General features: G+C 38.1%; 1 protein-coding gene across 1 annotated transcript in view; it reads right to left on the bottom strand.

Moving 5' to 3' along the window:
* Positions 1–18,955, bottom strand: part of LOC117482034 (complement C3-like) — a 44,955-nt gene that overhangs the window by 10,580 nt on the left and 15,420 nt on the right. Inside the window, exons 16-27 of the mRNA XM_034129995.1 lie at positions 18,678–18,746; positions 17,279–17,518; positions 16,799–17,003; positions 7,555–7,640; positions 6,655–6,794; positions 2,967–3,176; positions 2,627–2,687; positions 2,062–2,145; positions 1,777–1,980; positions 988–1,063; positions 557–716; positions 22–129 (exon numbers count right to left, since the gene is read on the bottom strand). Of these exons, the coding sequence (XP_033985886.1) occupies positions 22–129; positions 557–716; positions 988–1,063; positions 1,777–1,980; positions 2,062–2,145; positions 2,627–2,687; positions 2,967–3,176; positions 6,655–6,794; positions 7,555–7,640; positions 16,799–17,003; positions 17,279–17,518; positions 18,678–18,746 (1,643 nt within the window). The remainder of the gene's footprint in view (positions 1–21; positions 130–556; positions 717–987; positions 1,064–1,776; positions 1,981–2,061; positions 2,146–2,626; positions 2,688–2,966; positions 3,177–6,654; positions 6,795–7,554; positions 7,641–16,798; positions 17,004–17,278; positions 17,519–18,677; positions 18,747–18,955) is intronic.

The raw sequence follows: 18,955 nt of genomic DNA, 5'->3' as shown, positions 1-18,955 counted from the left end.
AACCAACTCAGCAGGTAATACCATTTCAATAAAACCAATGCAGCTGATCCTGGCCTGCTTGGCCTCAGTGAGGGCTACCAAGACGAAGGCGGTCAAGGTTATCTCGGGGTCATCTCCACGCAGGCCGCCCTGGAGACACAGGAAAATACATTTTTTTATCAAAAATGTTTAAAACTCGAATGGTGAGTTTAGTTAAAAAAATCAACTCACAGCATCAGTTCTTTCAAATCCCTAAGATCAGATCAAAGATTAAAAATAAAATGCCCCTTAAGTTTCCCAGAATGCGCAAACTAACAATTACTTAAAACTCCAGTAAGTTGGCTGCATTGAAGCCTGGAAAAGTATGTGCCATGATGTGAATTATCCTAAATAAAAAAAGATAGAAACACCAAAAAGAAGCAGCAGAGGGTATTTAGTTGCTTATTTAGAAGGATATTTTTTGTCTGAGATATAAGACAAGGCAAAACAATGACAGGGAGGGAAATGGTGAACAGAATGTGTGGAGAAGATACATCAGTTAGTTTTAGGACTAACATGGTGTATTTGTGTGTCTCACAGTCATGGTGGTGCTGTAAACTGGATTGTTCTCTTTAAAGGTCCCTCTGTCCACAAATGTCTTCCTCGAAAGGTAGCGCAGGGGGTCGCACACATCCTTCTCATTGATGCCAACAATAGAGTAAGCCATGGAGAAAACTTTCACCGTGTACGCCGTGATCCTGAAAGTCAGGTGGACTGTAATTAACCATATATCACACAACATATGACACAGAAAAATATACAAGGTATTTCTACAGTATATCATATCTGATTGCAGCTTAGTGAAATATATTTGCATTGATGAGTTTAAATCTTTACAATATTGCATTGGCTCACTTTATATCAGATATCTCATACATGTCAGTTTACAAAGAAGAACGTATTTGAATTTTCATTATATATCAGCTCATGTGTTTGGAAGTTAAAGTCAAATGTAAAATTTGAGCGTACCATGTACTTGAACCCATCTTCCTATAGGGGGGGTAAGAGCCATCTCTCTTTCTGAATGCCAGCTGTTTCTGATAGCCTTAAAAAAATGAAAGAATAAAGATATGGTATGTGAAGGAGCGAAGTTTTGTTGTTCCAAAATGATCTGCAGTTCATCCATCAACAATCCATCCATGTATCCAACTATTTTTCTGATCTGACAATCCTAACCTGATCTGTTTGTATTAATCCATTCATACATTGAATCCATGTATCGAAATAGCCATTCAGCCTTCCGTCTTTCAAACCAACCAAAGTAATATATGAATTGAACATGCAATTATCCATCCATCCTTGTTTCCTCTCTCCATCCATCTATCCGCCCGCCCATATAACAGACTCTCCATTTATTCATGTATTCCAATGTTCATGCATCCATTCAACATTACATCCATTTATCCAACCGCAAATCCTTCCAAAAATGTTTCCATCTTTCTGACCATTCTTTCAAAACAATCCACCCATGTATCTATCAATCCATACAATCCAACTATGTACCCAAGTATTCATCCATCCATGTCCTCTTGTATCCAATGATTTATCCATCTATTCCTATACATTAAGATCAGTCCATCCACTTACTCAAAAAATAAAAATTCCCCCGTCTGTCCATCCAAACAAACACCAGTCCATTCAAATTATCTTTCTCTTAATATACATTCATTTAAATTGTCTTGAATAATCTATTTGACTTTTTTGTATATCATTCATCCATCTCTCATTCCTCCACGTGTTTCCTTCCCTCTCTCTCACCTCTCCTGATGTAGCGGAGAGCCTCAGCTTTGCGCTGCACCCCGACACTCTCCCAGCTGTCGGTGGTATCCAGGTAGAGGGTGGCGATGAGCGGCAGAGTGATGCTGGCCAAGTTCTGCTCCACACAGCCGCCGGGCATCCTGATCAGGGAGGCCAGAGAGTCCTCGCTGATGGAGTTATCAATGCTGTCTGCCAACACATTGCCTGGAGGGGAGAGGAGGAGTCAGGAATGGGAGAATTACAAGTTCATATTTTGTCCTTACACCAGCTCTGACATTGACTTACCTCTGACATTGATGAACGTCTCTGGTACAGATTTCGGCACAACAGACTTCAGGTTGGCCATAGGCACACGAACCGTCTGAGTTCCTGTTAAGGGAAACCGAGACATAAAGTTAAACTTCATGACTTAAAAACCAAACCTGAAGATAATCCAAATCATTCTTTACCTCTTCTCCTTAGCATTCGAAACCAAGTAGATTTTATTAGACGTTTATTATGGTTTGTTTTGTGTTACCTTTTATGTCATTTTATACTTATTTTTATGTTTTGTGAGCTGAGCTGTGTGATTTTATATTGTATGTATCTCTCTGTACAGCACTTTGGTCTGGAGGTTTTAAAGTGCTTTATAAATAAAGTTGGAGTGGATTAGATTTAATTTCCGAATATGTAAATTATAAAAGATGTTCAACATGCATAATGGTGTTTAAAACAATGTGTACATGGATAAAGAGAAAAACGTTTTAATTAGTCTTTTCAACTCCTTTTAAGTTGAGAAACCATGTTAAAACTAAATTATATTAATGTGACGTAGTTGAAAATAAATGATGCATCACTGTTATCTCCTTACCTCCCTCAGCTGCTGGGTTCAACACGGCACTCCAAACTTCCGTCTTCTGCACTCCATCCATCTGTTGGGGAAAGATTTTGGATTTAAATTTCTAACATAGTAAAATCTTACTTACGTTTAAATAATTGTAAGGTGTATTTATTGTACACTGATATTAAAGCAGGTAAAAGCATTTTTTTTAAACCAAGAATATCAAAATTCCTGTTTTTGCAGCTGAGGATGTTTATAAAACTAATAAACCTCCTAAAGGCTGATTGAGGAGAAATACTTTCTGGCACCCCTTAAAATCCTACCCTGATTATTGACTGCTATCCCATCTTCATCATCAAGATCTACTCACCACCACATTTAGAAGTTTCTGGATGCAGTCTGATCCCATTGCGCCTCTGGCTACCACCATCACCTCCAGAGGGAGTTTCCCCACCACCAGCGGTACGATGGTGTAAGGCAACGCAACAGAAGCACCAGCTGCCAGCGTCACTTCCTGTGTGTGTCTGTCTTTAAAGGCAATGCTGCACATGCCCTCTGTCTTCATCAGAACCACCCTCACCTAAACAGAAACAATCACAAGATGTATTAATTCAAGACTTATTTTATTGAATACATTTTGAGTGGAACCCAAGCATATTGTTTAAGCCTTAAAAGCAATTAGTGATTCCCAGAATTGTTTTCTATCGCCACCATAAGACTTACCTTTGATGTTCTAGAGAAGGTAACATTTCTGGAGTCAACTCTTGGAGTGGATTTCCAACACAATTGTCAGTAATTCTTTGCTATACAACTCAAATGTAACTTTAAAATATAACTATTTAAATGTACCTTTAAAAAAACAAAAATATGTCATCATCTTTCAAGTAGTGACAAACCAAAGAAAGTAAGGCTTTCCAAAAAGTTGTAGGGTGAAACCTTAACTTATTACAATCCCTTTTTTACAAAAACTATTTAATAAAATATATGTATTTTGTCTATATCGTAAGATTCCAAACAAAAATAGATGAACACAGAATACATTACACAATTTAATCATCTTTTCTGATATTAGCTTTTAGCAAAAAAGTGTGCCTTACTACATCCTTAGAGAGGTTATAACTCTGCGTTAGTATATGTTGGTAGTGCGTGAGGCCATATGTACAGATATGTACATGGGACATGAAAACAGTGCATCTCATATTGACAAAAATAAACCTCGCTAACCGAGTTTTCCAAATCACTCTAAAAATAAGCCGTTGTGATACACGTGTAGACAACATCTGCAGAATCATAAATGATCATTACATTGGGGTCATTAAACCATTATTTCGCTAAGATAAAAAACATTAAAGTTTTGGATTTTAGTGTAATTCACAAATGTTCCACCAGATGGTGCCACACACACCCAGGGGGAAAAGATGATATATTAACCCAGTAATAAGTGGCCAAAATATGGGTACATTAGTGTTTAAAGTCGGGGGAACTGTTTTAATTCAGGACCAGGGTGAAAAGATAACACATTTACCCAGGAATAATTGTCTGAATCATGGGTATATTAGTGTTTAAAGCCGTGGGAAATGTTTTAATTCAACAGGAGAGGGTAATTCAATTGTTACCCATGGAACAGGGCTGCAAACATGGCTACATGAGTGTTAAAATGCTGTCAAACTGTTTTAATTCAGTCACAATTGTCGTTTTTAGACGGTGTACATTGGACTCAATAAACATACAGAGTTATGGACATAAATGTGTCAGTATAGACGGGATAATGTACATATTAATAATATTTAATTAGTTAAATGTACAATGAGCTAAAAACAGCAGAATCACTGCTGTTAGCAGGGTCTCAGAGACCCATAGACCCAGAGAGCCAGGGTACAGCACATCGCTGTCTTACCCATAAAACAGGGCTCTGATCAGGGCTAAAGTAATGTTATAAACTGGTGAATCTGTTTAAATGCAGGCAGCATAGTCACTGCTTTTAGCAGGGTCTCAGAGAGCCAGAGAGCCAGGGTACAGCACATCGCTGTCTTACCCATAAAACAGGGCTCTGATCAGGGCTAAAGTAATGTTATAAACTGGTGAATCTGTTTAAATGCAGGCAGCATAGTCACTGCTTTTAGCAGGGTCTCAGAGAGCCAGAGAGCCAGGGTACAGCACATCGCTGTCTTACCCATAAAACAGGGCTCTGATCAGGGCTAAAGTAATGTTATAAACTGGTGAATCTGTTTAAATGCAGGCAGCATAGTCACTGCTTTTAGCAGGGTCTCAGAGAGACAGAGAGCCAGGGTACAGCACATCGCTGTCTTACCCATAAAACAGGGCTCTGATCAGGGCTAAAGTAATGTTATAAACTGGTGAATCTGTTTAAATGCAGGCAGCATAGTCACTGCTTTTAGCAGGGTCTCAGAGAGCCAGAGAGCCAGGGTACAGCACATCGCTGTCTTACCCATAAAACAGGGCTCTGATCAGGGCTAAAGTAATGTTATAAACCGGTGAATCTGTTTAAATGCAGGCACCTGCATTCACACCTCCAGGGCGGAGACCGGGAAAACCACCTCTCTTTGCCCGCTCACAGAGCCCCGAAGGACGGACTAGAGACCTCCAGCACCAGTCCCTAACAGTGGGACTCTGTTTATTTCACACCTCCAGGGCGGAGACCGGGAAAATCACCTCTCTTTGCCCGCTCACAGAGCCCCGAAGGACGGACTAATGACCACCAGCATGTCCCCCTAACAGTGGCACCTCCATAACATTGCACACCGTGAGTCCCCCGGCCCCCGCAGTTAAGCACTCCCCCACGGACTAAACCCAGATATTCACACCCTCCAGAATCTCGTGCCCCTGGTAAGACTAACAAGGGGTGGATTTTGTGGTGGTCTACCGTCCGCCCTTAAGCATCCAACTGCGGACTAAACCCAGATATTCACACCCTCCAGAACCTCGTGCCCCTGGTAAGACTAACAAGGGGTGGATTTTGTGGTGGTCTACCGTCCGCCCTTAAGCATCCAACTGCGGACTCCTGACACTCAGACACTTTTCATATTTTTAGGTTACCAAGGGCACGCTTGTCTGGCAGTTATGCACATGGGGTTTTGTCCAAGGCAGTGTGCTTAAGTCAGGGGGCCCGGGGACTCAAGGTGCGCATGGCAGGCCGCCTATGAGCGGCCAAAATGTTTTAATTAACTCGTTATTGTCGTTTTTAGACAGTGTACATTGGACGACATAAACATCCGGAGTTATGGACATAAACGTGTCAGTATAGACAGAACAATGTACATATTAATCATATTTAATTTATTAAATGTACAATAAACTAAAAACAGCAGAATCACTGCTTTAAGCAGCATATCACACTTCCAGGCAGACATACACACACCCAGGGGGGGAAGAGAACACATTGACCCAGGAATAAGTGCTCAAAACGTGGGTAAAAGTGTGTTAAAAAGTCGGGGAACATGTTTCAAATGACAGCAGACTGCTGCTTGTTTGCAGGCTGACACGAATCATGGGCATATTAGTGTTTAAAGTCGGGTGAACTGTTTTAATTCAGGACCAGGGTGAAAAGATAACACATTTACCCCGCTAAAGTGTTCAAAACATGGGTATATTAGTGCTCAAACTCGATTAAACTGTTTTAATTGCGGAGGTTTTACGTTTTGGTTCACTGTCTCACACACCCAGAGTGTTAACAACATTTTTTACAAATTTTATAAATTAGTCTAGAGCTCCATCTATTGTAATTTGAGTGTATTACACGTCTGTCCATGGAACGTGAGTTTTGTGCAATTTGAGTGGAGTAAACTGATATGCAGCTGGAGTAACATGTACATTGAGACGCATTGGGACATATCATCATCACTTTCAATGTTAACCTTGTACATATGAGGCACAATATGCTTACTCTTAGTTTTGTTAAAACTTCTGTAGAACGAGATTATTTTAATTGTATTTATCAGACAAGTCCTATTGAATAGAATGCGTTCTACATTGATTAGGTTCCATAGCAGAATAATATTAATTTACTGTGACGTGTAGTTTTGTATTGACTTTCTTACATACAGGTCTTCGTAGCCGTAGTTATGGACCACAGCCTTGATCTCGATCTGCTCGTTCCTCGCCACTGAGTATGGCAGCTTCAGATCCACAAATAAATTTTTCCATGCTTTGACGTTGTAAGGCTCTGCTACACAAAATCCTGTGGACATTAAGAACAACATCAGCGTGAATATATTTGTAGTATTTCCTTTCATCCTTTGAGTTTAGAGGTCTGAACATGCCCAAAGTGAACGATTATGTTCAGCCTTTGTGCTTTCAGTAAATTAGGAATTGGGTTTACGGCTTGTTAAATTGAACGCAATGAAACTATTAATCCAATGGAAGATATATTACTTTTACTTTACAGTTTAATTGACTGGCAATTGTTGGACAACACATTCTGTCGAAATGCTAAAGACATACAGTAACTGTTTTTTTAAATAATTGGTGGCATATAGTGTTGATCACAAATGCTTTATTTTGTGTATTGTGATGTTTTTTTGGAAAGAAGATCGATCGATAGATCGATAGATAGATAGATGTTCATTTTCAATAAGCTTAAAAGCCAGAGTTGTAATCCTAAACTAGCTGTGGTGACTATTGCCACTCAATATCCCCTGGGATTGACTAAAACTGGGTTAACTAATTGGACGCGTGCAATCTCCATGTAAGACGAAGTTTAGCTTTCAATATATTTTATTTTCAAAGAAAACAGCGTGTTCACAGACACGATAGACACGGTCAAAACACTTTTGCTCTCCCAGTCGCAATCACTACACTTGTGCCAGGAGATCACTTATATGCTGTTGCCCCATTACGCCATCTAGTGTTCAAATAACAAAACATATAAGCCATACTAATGGGCGCAACACTAGCCAAATTGCCACAATGTGACTACCCCCCCACTCTCCCTCTTGTACCTGTATGAGGTGAGGCACTGACAGCCAGAATCCCCCACTCCGTGATGCTGTCAGGTAAAGGGTGTTGCACATTTTTAGACGCCAACCTGTTGATCAGATTCATGTGTTTTACCAACTAAAAAGGTCAAAACCACTGATACAAGAATTTTAAAGAAAGTCTTCCGAATCATACAAACAGATTCATCAGGGTTAACACAGGAAACGGAGTCAGTGTTGTTTACTCTGAGCTGTTTATCCCGCTCTTATCACTGAACAAACAGAACATGATGCAATGCAGGGAGTTCACTGTGCTGTGGGTTTCTCTCATGTGATGAAACAGAGACTTAACATTGGACCTGGTCCATCTTTTTATCAGACAGTGGAGGTACGTCAAATGGCTGGATTTTTTAAGACTTTCAATGAGCCAGTTGCTGGTCCACTCCAGTATTCTCAAATGTGTATCCATACTCAGGGATGCAAACTCATCAGGTATGAAAAAGGTGACAAGGATCCGAGCCCCCCGACCCCACGGAATATCGGCTTTAAAATGAGGAATAACAGAGGATTTTAGCAGTCAGAACAACTAAAGCAGCAGTTAATAATAACAGAAACGCCAAAGAGTCACATCTAATAGAAATATATTTAAGCATTTATTTTAATTGTGTAGCAGTCAGTTTATAATTTTGGCAGGACTGTTGAGCATTTTGAAAATGTATTTTCATGCCTCTGTGCAAGGCTGTCTTTCTATCTTTATAGCCAGTGGTGTAAAGTAACCAAGTTCATAAACTCAACAAGTACTATACTTGGGTACAATTTTGAGATACTTGTACTTTATTTAAGTATTTCAATGTTTTGCTACTTTGTTCTTCTTCTCCACTACAGTTCAGAGGTAAATGGTGTACTTTTCCTCCACTACATGTATTTAATCCCTTTAGTTACTTCACAGATGTGGATGAATGATGTGAAATATAATCAAGTGTTAAATCAGACTTTAGTTCCACCAGGAGTAAATTCACAAGCTACCCTGCAGTATACAAAGTCATTCAAACTAGCTGCACCTTTACCAGCTTTGAGAACACTTTCATGATCAATCATTATAAAACATATCATATATATTATTCTGAAATGAACCAATCTGCACAATGACTACTTTTACTGTCGCTACTTTAACTATATTTTGATGATGATACTTTTCTACTTTTACTTGAGTAACATTTTGAATGCAGGACTTTTACTGTAACAGAGTATTCCTACACTCTGGTACTTCTACTTTTACTCAAGAACAAGATCTGAGTACTTCTACTTTTACTGATGTACAAGATCTGAGTACTTCTACTTTTACTGATGTACAAGATCTGAGTACTTCTACTTTTACTCAAGAACAAGATCTGAGTACTTCTACTTGTACTCAAGTACAAGACCTGAGTACTTCAACTTTTACTCAAGAACAAGATCTGAGTACTTCTACTTGTACTCAAGTACAAGACCTGAGTACTTCAACTTTTACTCAAGAACAAGATCTGAGTACTTCTACTTGTACTCAAGTACAAGACCTGAGTACTTCAACTTTTACTCAAGTACAAGATCTGAGTGCTTCTACTTTTACTCAAGTACAAGATACTTATACCACCTCCGTTTATAGGCTATGAAAGAAACTATTTGAAAACGAAGGCTAAAGCTAACGTTAGCAGATAGTGACAATGTATGCTAGTTAGCTAGCTCAACGATTCATTAAATAATATTGCGACAGAAACACTTTTCAGTGCACATCACGCTCTGCCGCTCCGACAGGGAGCTCTGCTCTGAACACCCCGTTCTAACCAGCGGTCCAGTCTGTGCCACAGTTCTACCGCACAGTTAATATTAACGAACGCACCGTAGGTAATGTAGCTGCTGAAGCTAGACCCTCATCCCGGAGCAGCAGAGCCTTATTATACCCTTACGCAAAGAAAATATATTTCCCCATATATTAACTGTCAATATATTGCATTATTTTGTTTTCTGATTTACTGGTTAATTGAAAAGATTTAATAAAGGAAATCTTGCTGTTGGCTACACCAAGTGATACTGATTAATAATCAACATGAAAAACATATTTATTCATATCTACAAAATATATTGAAAATATATTGAAGATATATAGAATAATATATTGTGTTAATATATTACAATATATATATATTGAATAATATATTGTGATAATATATTGTAATATATGGGATAATACATCAGTAATTGCCGCTTTCCATATATTGAGTAATATATGTAAATATATATAATATATTGGTTGTGTATATATGTGAACATACATTTTACTATATATTAACATTTATATGGGGACATGTACTATATATATTCACAAATATATGGGGACATGTATGCTCTATATATTCAGATTTATATGGGGACATGTATGCAGAATATATTCACAATTATATGGGGACATGTACTATATATATATGCACAAATATATGGGGACATGTATGTACTATATATTCAGATTTATATGGGGACATGTATGTAGAATATATTCACAATTATATGGGGACATGTACTATATATATTCACAAATATATGGGGACATGTATGCTCTATATATTCAGATTTATATGGGGACATGTATGCAGAATATATTCACAATTATATGGGGACATGTACTATATATATTCACAATTATATGGGGATATGTATGCGCTATATATTCACAATTATATGGGGACATGTATGCACTATATATATTCAGATTTATAAAAGACCATGTACGTACCATATATTCTGAACATGAGTGCAATATATGTTCACAATGAGGAGAAATGCATGTTCTGATAAAAAAAATCTTTCATTTCATTTCAAACCTTTATTTATGCAGGTGAATCCCATTGAGATCATTGATCTCTTTTTCAAGGGTGACCTACTGCAAGTAGGTTCCACATGAATACATATAAACATAACAGAAAAACAAAAAAGGACATCATACAGCATATTTACAGTGACTACAGTTTACATAGCTAGTAACATTTACAGGTTCCAACAGTTTCCGATTGGATAGTATCTATCCTTGCTTTAAAAACATTTAGCGGAACCAAATTGCTCAGACTGTTCCAAGTTAGCGGAGCTGCGCATCTAAATGCTATCTTCCCTAAGACAGTCCTAGCAGTTGGCACATTTAATAAAACCACAGCATTCGATCTCAGGCAGTAGCCACTTACAATTCGCCGTGAGATCAGGGAGCAGATGTAGGAAGGAAGTTTCCCTAACATGGCTTTGTATATAAAAATGTACCAGTGACTGAGCCTCCGTACAGTTAGTGAAGGCAAACCTGCCCTTGCATACAGGGTACAGTGATGGGTTAATACTTTACAGTTTGTCACAAATCTCAGTGCACTGTGATAGGCGGCATCTAACTTGACCAGGCAATTGGCAGGTGCATTCATATAGATCAGATCACCATAGTCCAGTACAGGTAAAAAGGTCACAGTGACTAGCCTTTTCCTGGCCTCAAGTGAGAAACAGGACTTGTTCCTGGAAAAGAAACCTAGCCTAACCCTCAGTTTTTTAAGCAGGTTATTGACATGAAGTTTAAAAGTGAGACAATCATCAAGCCAGATACCAAGGTATTTGTAACAGGTAACCACTTCAAGTTTTATTCCTTGTGTAATTAAAATATCTAAAACAGGCTCTGGTGTCTTTTTAGCTTTTGAAAAGAGCATTACCTTGGTTTTATCAACATTTAAAAGAAGCTTAAGCGCTGAGAGCTGAGTCTGAATAATGAGAAGCTTAATTTGTTTTTTTCTATCAATGTGTAACAGTTATCAAAATACTCATTAAAAGAAGGACAAGGAACGAATAAAAGAAAAGGCCTATAAACAACACATTATGTCATGACTCAAGAACATTTTTATGTAATTATGTAATAAAACGCACATTTTGTAATAATCTGCTGCATTCTGTAACAGCCTGAACGCAATATAAAATAAATGTCCCTGCATTTTGTAATAAATTATTACATTTTGCAATGGTTATTACAAAATGCGTGAGTTGCCCTTTTAAAAAACTGTAATATTCATTATGTAACCATAACCAAACTGTAAATATATCCCAAAATTGATGTTGATATACATGTTGGCTAATGAATATGGTAACACTTGATCTAGTTTTGGCCAATGAAAGATATTCTACTGAAGTATTTTTAAATTATGAGTAAGGATGATTCATGGTTGAATAAATAAATAAACAGTTGTAATGTTATTGTTTGCAACTCATTTTGTAATAACCACAGCAATATGTAATAATATATTTCAAAATGTGGCGACATGTATTACATATTTGCATTGAACTTGTTTACTACATAATGGGCAAATTATTACAAAAGGAGGTGTTATTACATAATGAAGGGAAAATGTATTACATTTTGTATAGGTATAGTTAATAAATGATGCATTGTTATTTCATACAGGGCCAAAAAGAGCAGTCTGTTATCCTATTTAACAATCTTGTTTTTTGTTTCACCTGGTGACAACTTTAAACATGAGCTGATCACTCATTAAAACAATGTCCGGAACAGGGCCAAAAAAACAGTCTTGTACCCTATTTGATCGTCAATCTTGTTTTTTTCGTGCCTTTACTCACAAATTCTTGTGTTAATGGATGTTCTTATATCTGATGTCTTGGTCCCTGGATGGTGGTTTACTACAGCATCTGTGGAACAGAACAATTACAAATAATTAGAAGTTCACAAAAGACAGCAGGAATTATAACAATATCCATAATATCTATATTAAAGCATGGGCTGGCTTGGTGAATAATGTGGGAATACAAATAGTGGAAGAATAGGCTTTGTACATTTTCGTCTGAGTGTGGCGCTACTGGTTGGTATATTTTATGGAATTTGGACCAAGCATCTGCATCTGTAACAGTTCTGTTTAAAACTTTTTTAAATGTAATTGCATTCATCTTTAAAGGTGGGGTAGGTAAGTTTGAGAAACCGGCTCGAGATACACTTTGTGTTATATTCCATGGAATGCTCTTAACATCCCGATAGCAATGAATATCTGAAGTGCTTTGACAAAAAATCCATAAAAAAATATCATCTGTGGAAGCTGTAGTACTGTAAAAAGCACATCCAATCATTTTAGCCGGCCCGGCTGAAATGACTGGATGGCCTACCTGCCTGTCAGCCTTCCATCTGTGCACAAACTTATCTCGTGCCCTCATTGGTCATGTGCGCGTTCGTGTGTGTTGGAGGAGGGGCTCTGTGAGGAAGTGGCAGATTTTTTCCGGCTGTGTATTTTCAAATTCTAGCGCACTCGAGCTGGTTTCTCCAAAATTACCTACCCCACCTTTAAAAGACTACTTTTATTGAATGAGAGTTTTACCTAGCACAATGAGCCTGGGGTGGTGGGAAGGGAGAACTGGGCCTCGGCATCGGCAGGAGTGGTAGTCGCCTATGAGTATTAGAATTTAGATGAACAAAGGCATAGAAAAACCCTGAAATATGTACTGACACAAAGCTACAACCCTCGATTTTGTAAGTAGTAGTAGTAAATACATACGTATATACAATATACAACAATACGCATAATGCAATTAGCAGTACCAGTAATAAAATAACTGAATAAATAGTAGTAGAACCTTTATTTAGCCAGGAAAATCAATTAAGAACAAATTCTTATTACAATGATGACCTGACAGGAGGCAAAAGGCGTCCTGAGGGGATGGGGTTTGGGAGGAAAAAAATAAAAAGACAGACTCCGGGCACTACAGAACCCAGGAGACAACACAATGACACAGAGCAGAGATGACAGGCATAGCAGTTAAACATATAAAATCTCTAAAACAATATTGCTGTGGTTCAATCTGTCATTAAAATAATATAGAACATTCATCCATTCAATCCTTCATGGCAAGGATAACTAAGCTGAATAGTGAATAAAGTGATATGTGAAAAGTAAAATGACAGTGAAATTAAATGACAGTGCGTTCCTTACCACTGCGATCTGGCTCCTCGGTCCTCGTATATTTTGGGTCTGATTCCTCACTACTGATGTCTGCCTCTGCATGGGCCCTCTCTCCTTATTTATTCTGTCTCAGTCACCACTGCTATCTGGCTCCTCTGTCCTCTTGACTTGTGGTTCTGCAGGCTTAGTTCGACCTATGAATTTCAACAATGCTCCTGTAAAATATATAGATATATAGTATTATGGGTCAACATTAAAATAACATACACTGGAGAGCAAAATGTGAAATGCCATTGACTGTAGGCTACATATTATCCACACAATTGTCAGCAGGGGCAATAACAACTAAAATGTGAACTAACTTGAATGCATTAGTCCACAACACATAGCCTAACGTAGAGTAGAGAATGAATGAATGGTTTCTGCAAAATACACAGAAATAGAAATAAGGTTCAAATTACAATAACTAACCAGACGATGGTTATTAATAATAAGCAACAGCAATACTAATTGTTGCTAAAACACATTAGACACGTTGCAAACACACGGCTAATAAAAGCTAAGTTAGCATCTCATCCACACACTATCATAGCTTAACTTAGCTAACTAGCTAGCATTAGCTCAATTCCTGAACAACATAGAAACTAAAAACGGGACATCAAGACTCATTAACACACTGACTGAGCAGGACACTATGCATACAATCTTATAACATTACCAACACTAAAGATCTGCATATATGCTCACATTCTTCACGAACGCATTCTCTCTGTGACGATGGTAATTATGCATGTGACGATGCGCAATAATGTCCTGAACGCACATGTGTAACCAGCTCGAAGACCCGTAGCTGAACTACTTTAGCTGTCCCTAAATGTGCCTGACTAAAACACGAACGATATAATGCAGATCAAGGAGAACAAGGGGAATTTACAAGACATAGACTAACTGTGGTTACATTACTTAACTAGCTCATCGTCGTCACCAGTCAGAAAATGTCCGTTAGCCGTGGGGCTAGTTTTCACTATGTTAAACTCCATTGACTTATGCTAAAATGTTAGCGATCTAAAGGTCCGCTATTTTTGGCTGTTTTGGGTCGACTTCAGTTGACTGTAAAATCGAAAATCTTCGAAATTGAATGTTCACAAAGCTGCGGACCGGTTATACACTCATACACGAGGGAACTAACATAGCTAATTTAACTAACGTTAGCTAATGTAGCTGGTGTAGTGCCGAGAGACGGGACATACGGATTAAGCAACTAGACTACTTATAGTGTACATGCAGAATTATTTCAATTTAAAATAGTTTTAAATGCTCACACACATACCTGACTCTGGTGCTGTATTTTCCTCTCGTTTCTTTTTAATTTTCCGTTTCGAAGCACCTGATGAATGCTTTCTCTTTGACACTCAGCGACAGAATCAACAGACAGAGGCAGCAACGCAGATTTGAATCTGCCAATCAGATCAATCTATTGCTGGAGAGGGGGGGGGGGCTCCCCGAAATCAGCCGGAAGTGGCGCATTCGAATACTGTTTGGGCTGTCTGCCGTGGATGGGCTGCGTTCCACTCCAAATAGCCGGTCGGCCGTAATATATGCATAGATATATATGCGTGCATATATTCATATATATATGCGTGCATATATGCATATATATATATATATATTTATATATATATATATGAATATATATATGCGTGCATATATGCACGCATATATGAATATATATATGCGTGCATATATGCATATATATATGCGTGCATATATGTGTGTGTCTATATATATTTATAAACTGTATATTATTTTCCATCATTCAATGGACAATTTGTACTTTTTTTATATGTAGGCTACCATCAAACATATGTTCATATATAAAGTGGGTAACTATACAAAACGAAGTGAGATAACTGTTTATGAATATCTGTTCAATTTTATGTAAACTCATGAAAGATAAATGAGTGTTTCAATAAAACTATTACATATAAATGTATAGTGCAGTTTTTGTTTTCATTGCAATATTTTTTTTTTATATGTATCAATATATAGCCATACATGGTCCATGCATATATTGCAATATATTTAAAAATATAAGGACTACTTTCCCATATATGGAAATGTATGATCCAATATATTGTATTATATTTACCAATATATTACAATATATTTTTGTTTCATAAGGGTACATCCATGAGCAGAGCTGACAGGCAGGAAGACTTGTGCTCCCGCTTCATTATAATATATAAAAAAAGAACACCATGCGTGTCATGATGGCACATAACAGCTCGCGGCCGCAAATTACTCCGGGTCCCAGACCCCCCCCATACCCCAAAAATATTTTTATTGCAGATCTACATGAATCACACAAACGACCTATTTTGGAATCAAAACGGCAAATTTCGCCGAAAGGTGACAAGTTTGCATCCCTGCCATACTATACACATGCTACTGTGTCGACTTTGGTTAAATATCCAGGAAAAATCCTGGACTGAGTGGGAGTGATTCATCTAATAATCCCTTTAAATGGTACTCGTGTTTTAAAAATAAGACGTAAAGGAGACAATATACTTGGCTTTCTAGTGGTTTACCTTGTGAGAAAACAGCTGTTGTCTTTTGGCTTTATGAAAACAATTAATTCTGAATGTACTGCATTCCATTAATATTACATTACAGTACATTACATGTCACTTGTTAGAGGCTTTTATCCAAAGCGACTTACATACTCAATACTGTGGGCAATCCCCACAGGAGCAATTTGGGATCTTGCCCAGGGACACAACGACATGCTGACTGCAGTGGGGTTTGAACCTGTGCTCCCCTGATCCGAACACCAGCGCACTAACCCAATGCGCGACAGCCTCCCTAATATTGTGGAAAGACTGGACAACTTATCAATAATAGATACAAATTGGAAATTAAACATCGAAATAAAGAGGTTAACATAATTATCTATTTGTTCAAGCAATAATGTTGTTTCAATGAACACAACTTTTAAATGAAAATGCAATAATGAATTTATTTGATTTAATTTAAAAAGGACTCCTATGGCTTCCATATCAGTCTATCTGCAATTGTGGACATCTCTTTGCTTTTGCTTTTTAACAACATTTTCCCTATTTGGTCATATTTTTTTCATGCTGATTTCAATGCTCCAGCAACAAGCTTATTGCATTAAAAGTATTCATAAAATCCATTTATCTAGATCAAAATACATCTAATTTAAAAAGTGATGCTGTTCTAGCAGATGACGTTTAGGTAAACTAGAAAGAATAATCTTCCTCTGATGTAACCTTTAATATTTCACTCACCCATCTCCGTCTGCCTGGGTTGGCAGGTTAACATCCGTCCACAGCCAAGACTCGTAGAACTTGGATCGTAGACTAACTTCAGACTCGTCCTGATACTCGTCTGGCTCCTCTTCTTCTCTTACTCCTACCACTCCTGGTAACATGGAAGGGTGAGCGGCTGCTTCCGGTTTCATCGGACAAGCCACCATACGTTCACCTTCAATATCTATGTGAACACATTTTTACATGATTAACAGGTTTTTACCTGTCCTTTGGTAGAAAATGTTAATCACGACACCCTCATGTATGTCCTTGTACACAAAACACTCTTTAAAGAAATAGCTCTTCAGTATAATTGGATATCAAAGAGTCTGAAAGTAAATGAGCTAGGTAGAAAGAATTGTTCAAAGTGTTGAAATTCGAAGGAAAAAACTAAGACAGAACCCAAAGTGGACTATGACGAGAGTGACATGTCAATCATAAGTCGGGAATGTAACTTACAATGAACAAAGCAGTCAGAAAAAGGATCAGGGGTGGTGGTGGGCAGAGGTGTTGTAAAGGGTGGTGGGGTTGTAGAGATCTCCTGATTCCTGTAGGTGGCGCAGCAGTAGCGGAAAGCCTTCATGCACTCCCAGCCCTCAGTGATGTAGAGGGAGCGCCGCGTGCAGGAGTACGGCATGGGGATCTCCCTGAGGCCGTCCTTACAGCAGCGGCGCTGCAGCTTCTCTTTGTAATGACTCTCTGCGGGGGGGGGGGGGGGGGGGGGGGGGGGGGGGGGGGGGGGGGGGGGCAGAACACAGTCATCAATGCAATAACTTCCTCATAAGGCACCAGCTAGCAAATCTTACACCGGGAATTATCCTGTTTTTTACGTTGCCCACTGCTTACAATGACTATTTTTAACTTTGCTCTTTGCCCCCTGCACACACACAATACTACACACTGCGAACTTGATCACTACTCTACTGATGTACAAATACTAGATTTTAAAATGTAAGAAAGAAGCTCTACATACTATTACAGTATACTGTCTTGTATTGTTATTTTTGTTTGGTTAAATAATTATAATTTGTTGTATGATAATTAAGGGCCTGTATTGTGGGAGCCAAAATGCTTATTTTGCCATTGCTTATTATTTCAATTATTATCGTTATTTGTTTACAATCAATCAATCAATCAATCAACAACTTTATTAATCCTGCAAGGGGCAATTGGTTATGAGCAGCTTATGTCATGTACACAGGCAAGAACATACAGGAAGAAAACACACAGATACATCCGGGAGCAGAGATGTGGATCATTCCAATTTACACGATAAATAGTTCATAGCATCACAATAATAAATAAATAAATGATCAAGTTAAAAAGCTTTTCAAGAATTTAAAAGTTTGAGTGCAGAGGGGATGAATGATTTTGAAAAGCGATTTGTCTTAAGAGCAAGTAGAGCATATCTACGCCCTGATGGCAACAGATGAAATTCATCTGCAAGAACATGACCTGGAGAGGCCAGAATGCTCTCTGCTTTCCACAGAATCTGTTTGTTGCAAAAGGAGTTTTACACCACGTTTAATTGTAATTAATTATCACTTCCAGCAATTTTCACATGGGGTTGGTTTAATGCTATTTAGGTAACCGGTTGCAGGCTGGTTTTGTGGATGACAAAAGAGGGCATTTTTCTCTGACATTTTCTGCTGACCATGTGGGAAGGACTTTGTTAATGTTTGGTATGTTTCCTCATTAAACATCGTCAAACTATGACTACAGTGCGCACTCTTCTATGGAACGCGTCACATGATGAGCAAAGTTTAGCCTTTCTGAAACATAAGTCATTGGGAAATTTGACGCTACACTAACCCTGACCCAGCTCTAATGACGCTCATCAATCAATCAATTCACTCACCCAGCTGGGCTATACGCTGCAGCTTTTCAGCAGAGCGCCTCCTTCTGGCACTTCCTGGACACTTCAGTGCTGACGAGAGGAGGAGAAAAAACATACAACATTTCTGTATTGTACAATCAATGATCATTTTGTTTATCTGTGTCCGTCTGTACATTTTCTAACAAATTAACATATATTTACAATAACCAATTATTTAAAAAAGGATTAGCTTTGCAACTTATGACAGGATGGAACAACATTACACGGTATATCTATAAGGAGCGTGTTTCCTACATTGA

The sequence above is a fragment of the Trematomus bernacchii genome, unplaced genomic scaffold (genome assembly GCF_902827165.1).
Source record: "Trematomus bernacchii unplaced genomic scaffold, fTreBer1.1, whole genome shotgun sequence".
Classification (NCBI taxonomy): domain Eukaryota; kingdom Metazoa; phylum Chordata; class Actinopteri; order Perciformes; family Nototheniidae; genus Trematomus; species Trematomus bernacchii.
This window is presented reverse-complemented; position numbering and strand designations above follow the sequence as displayed.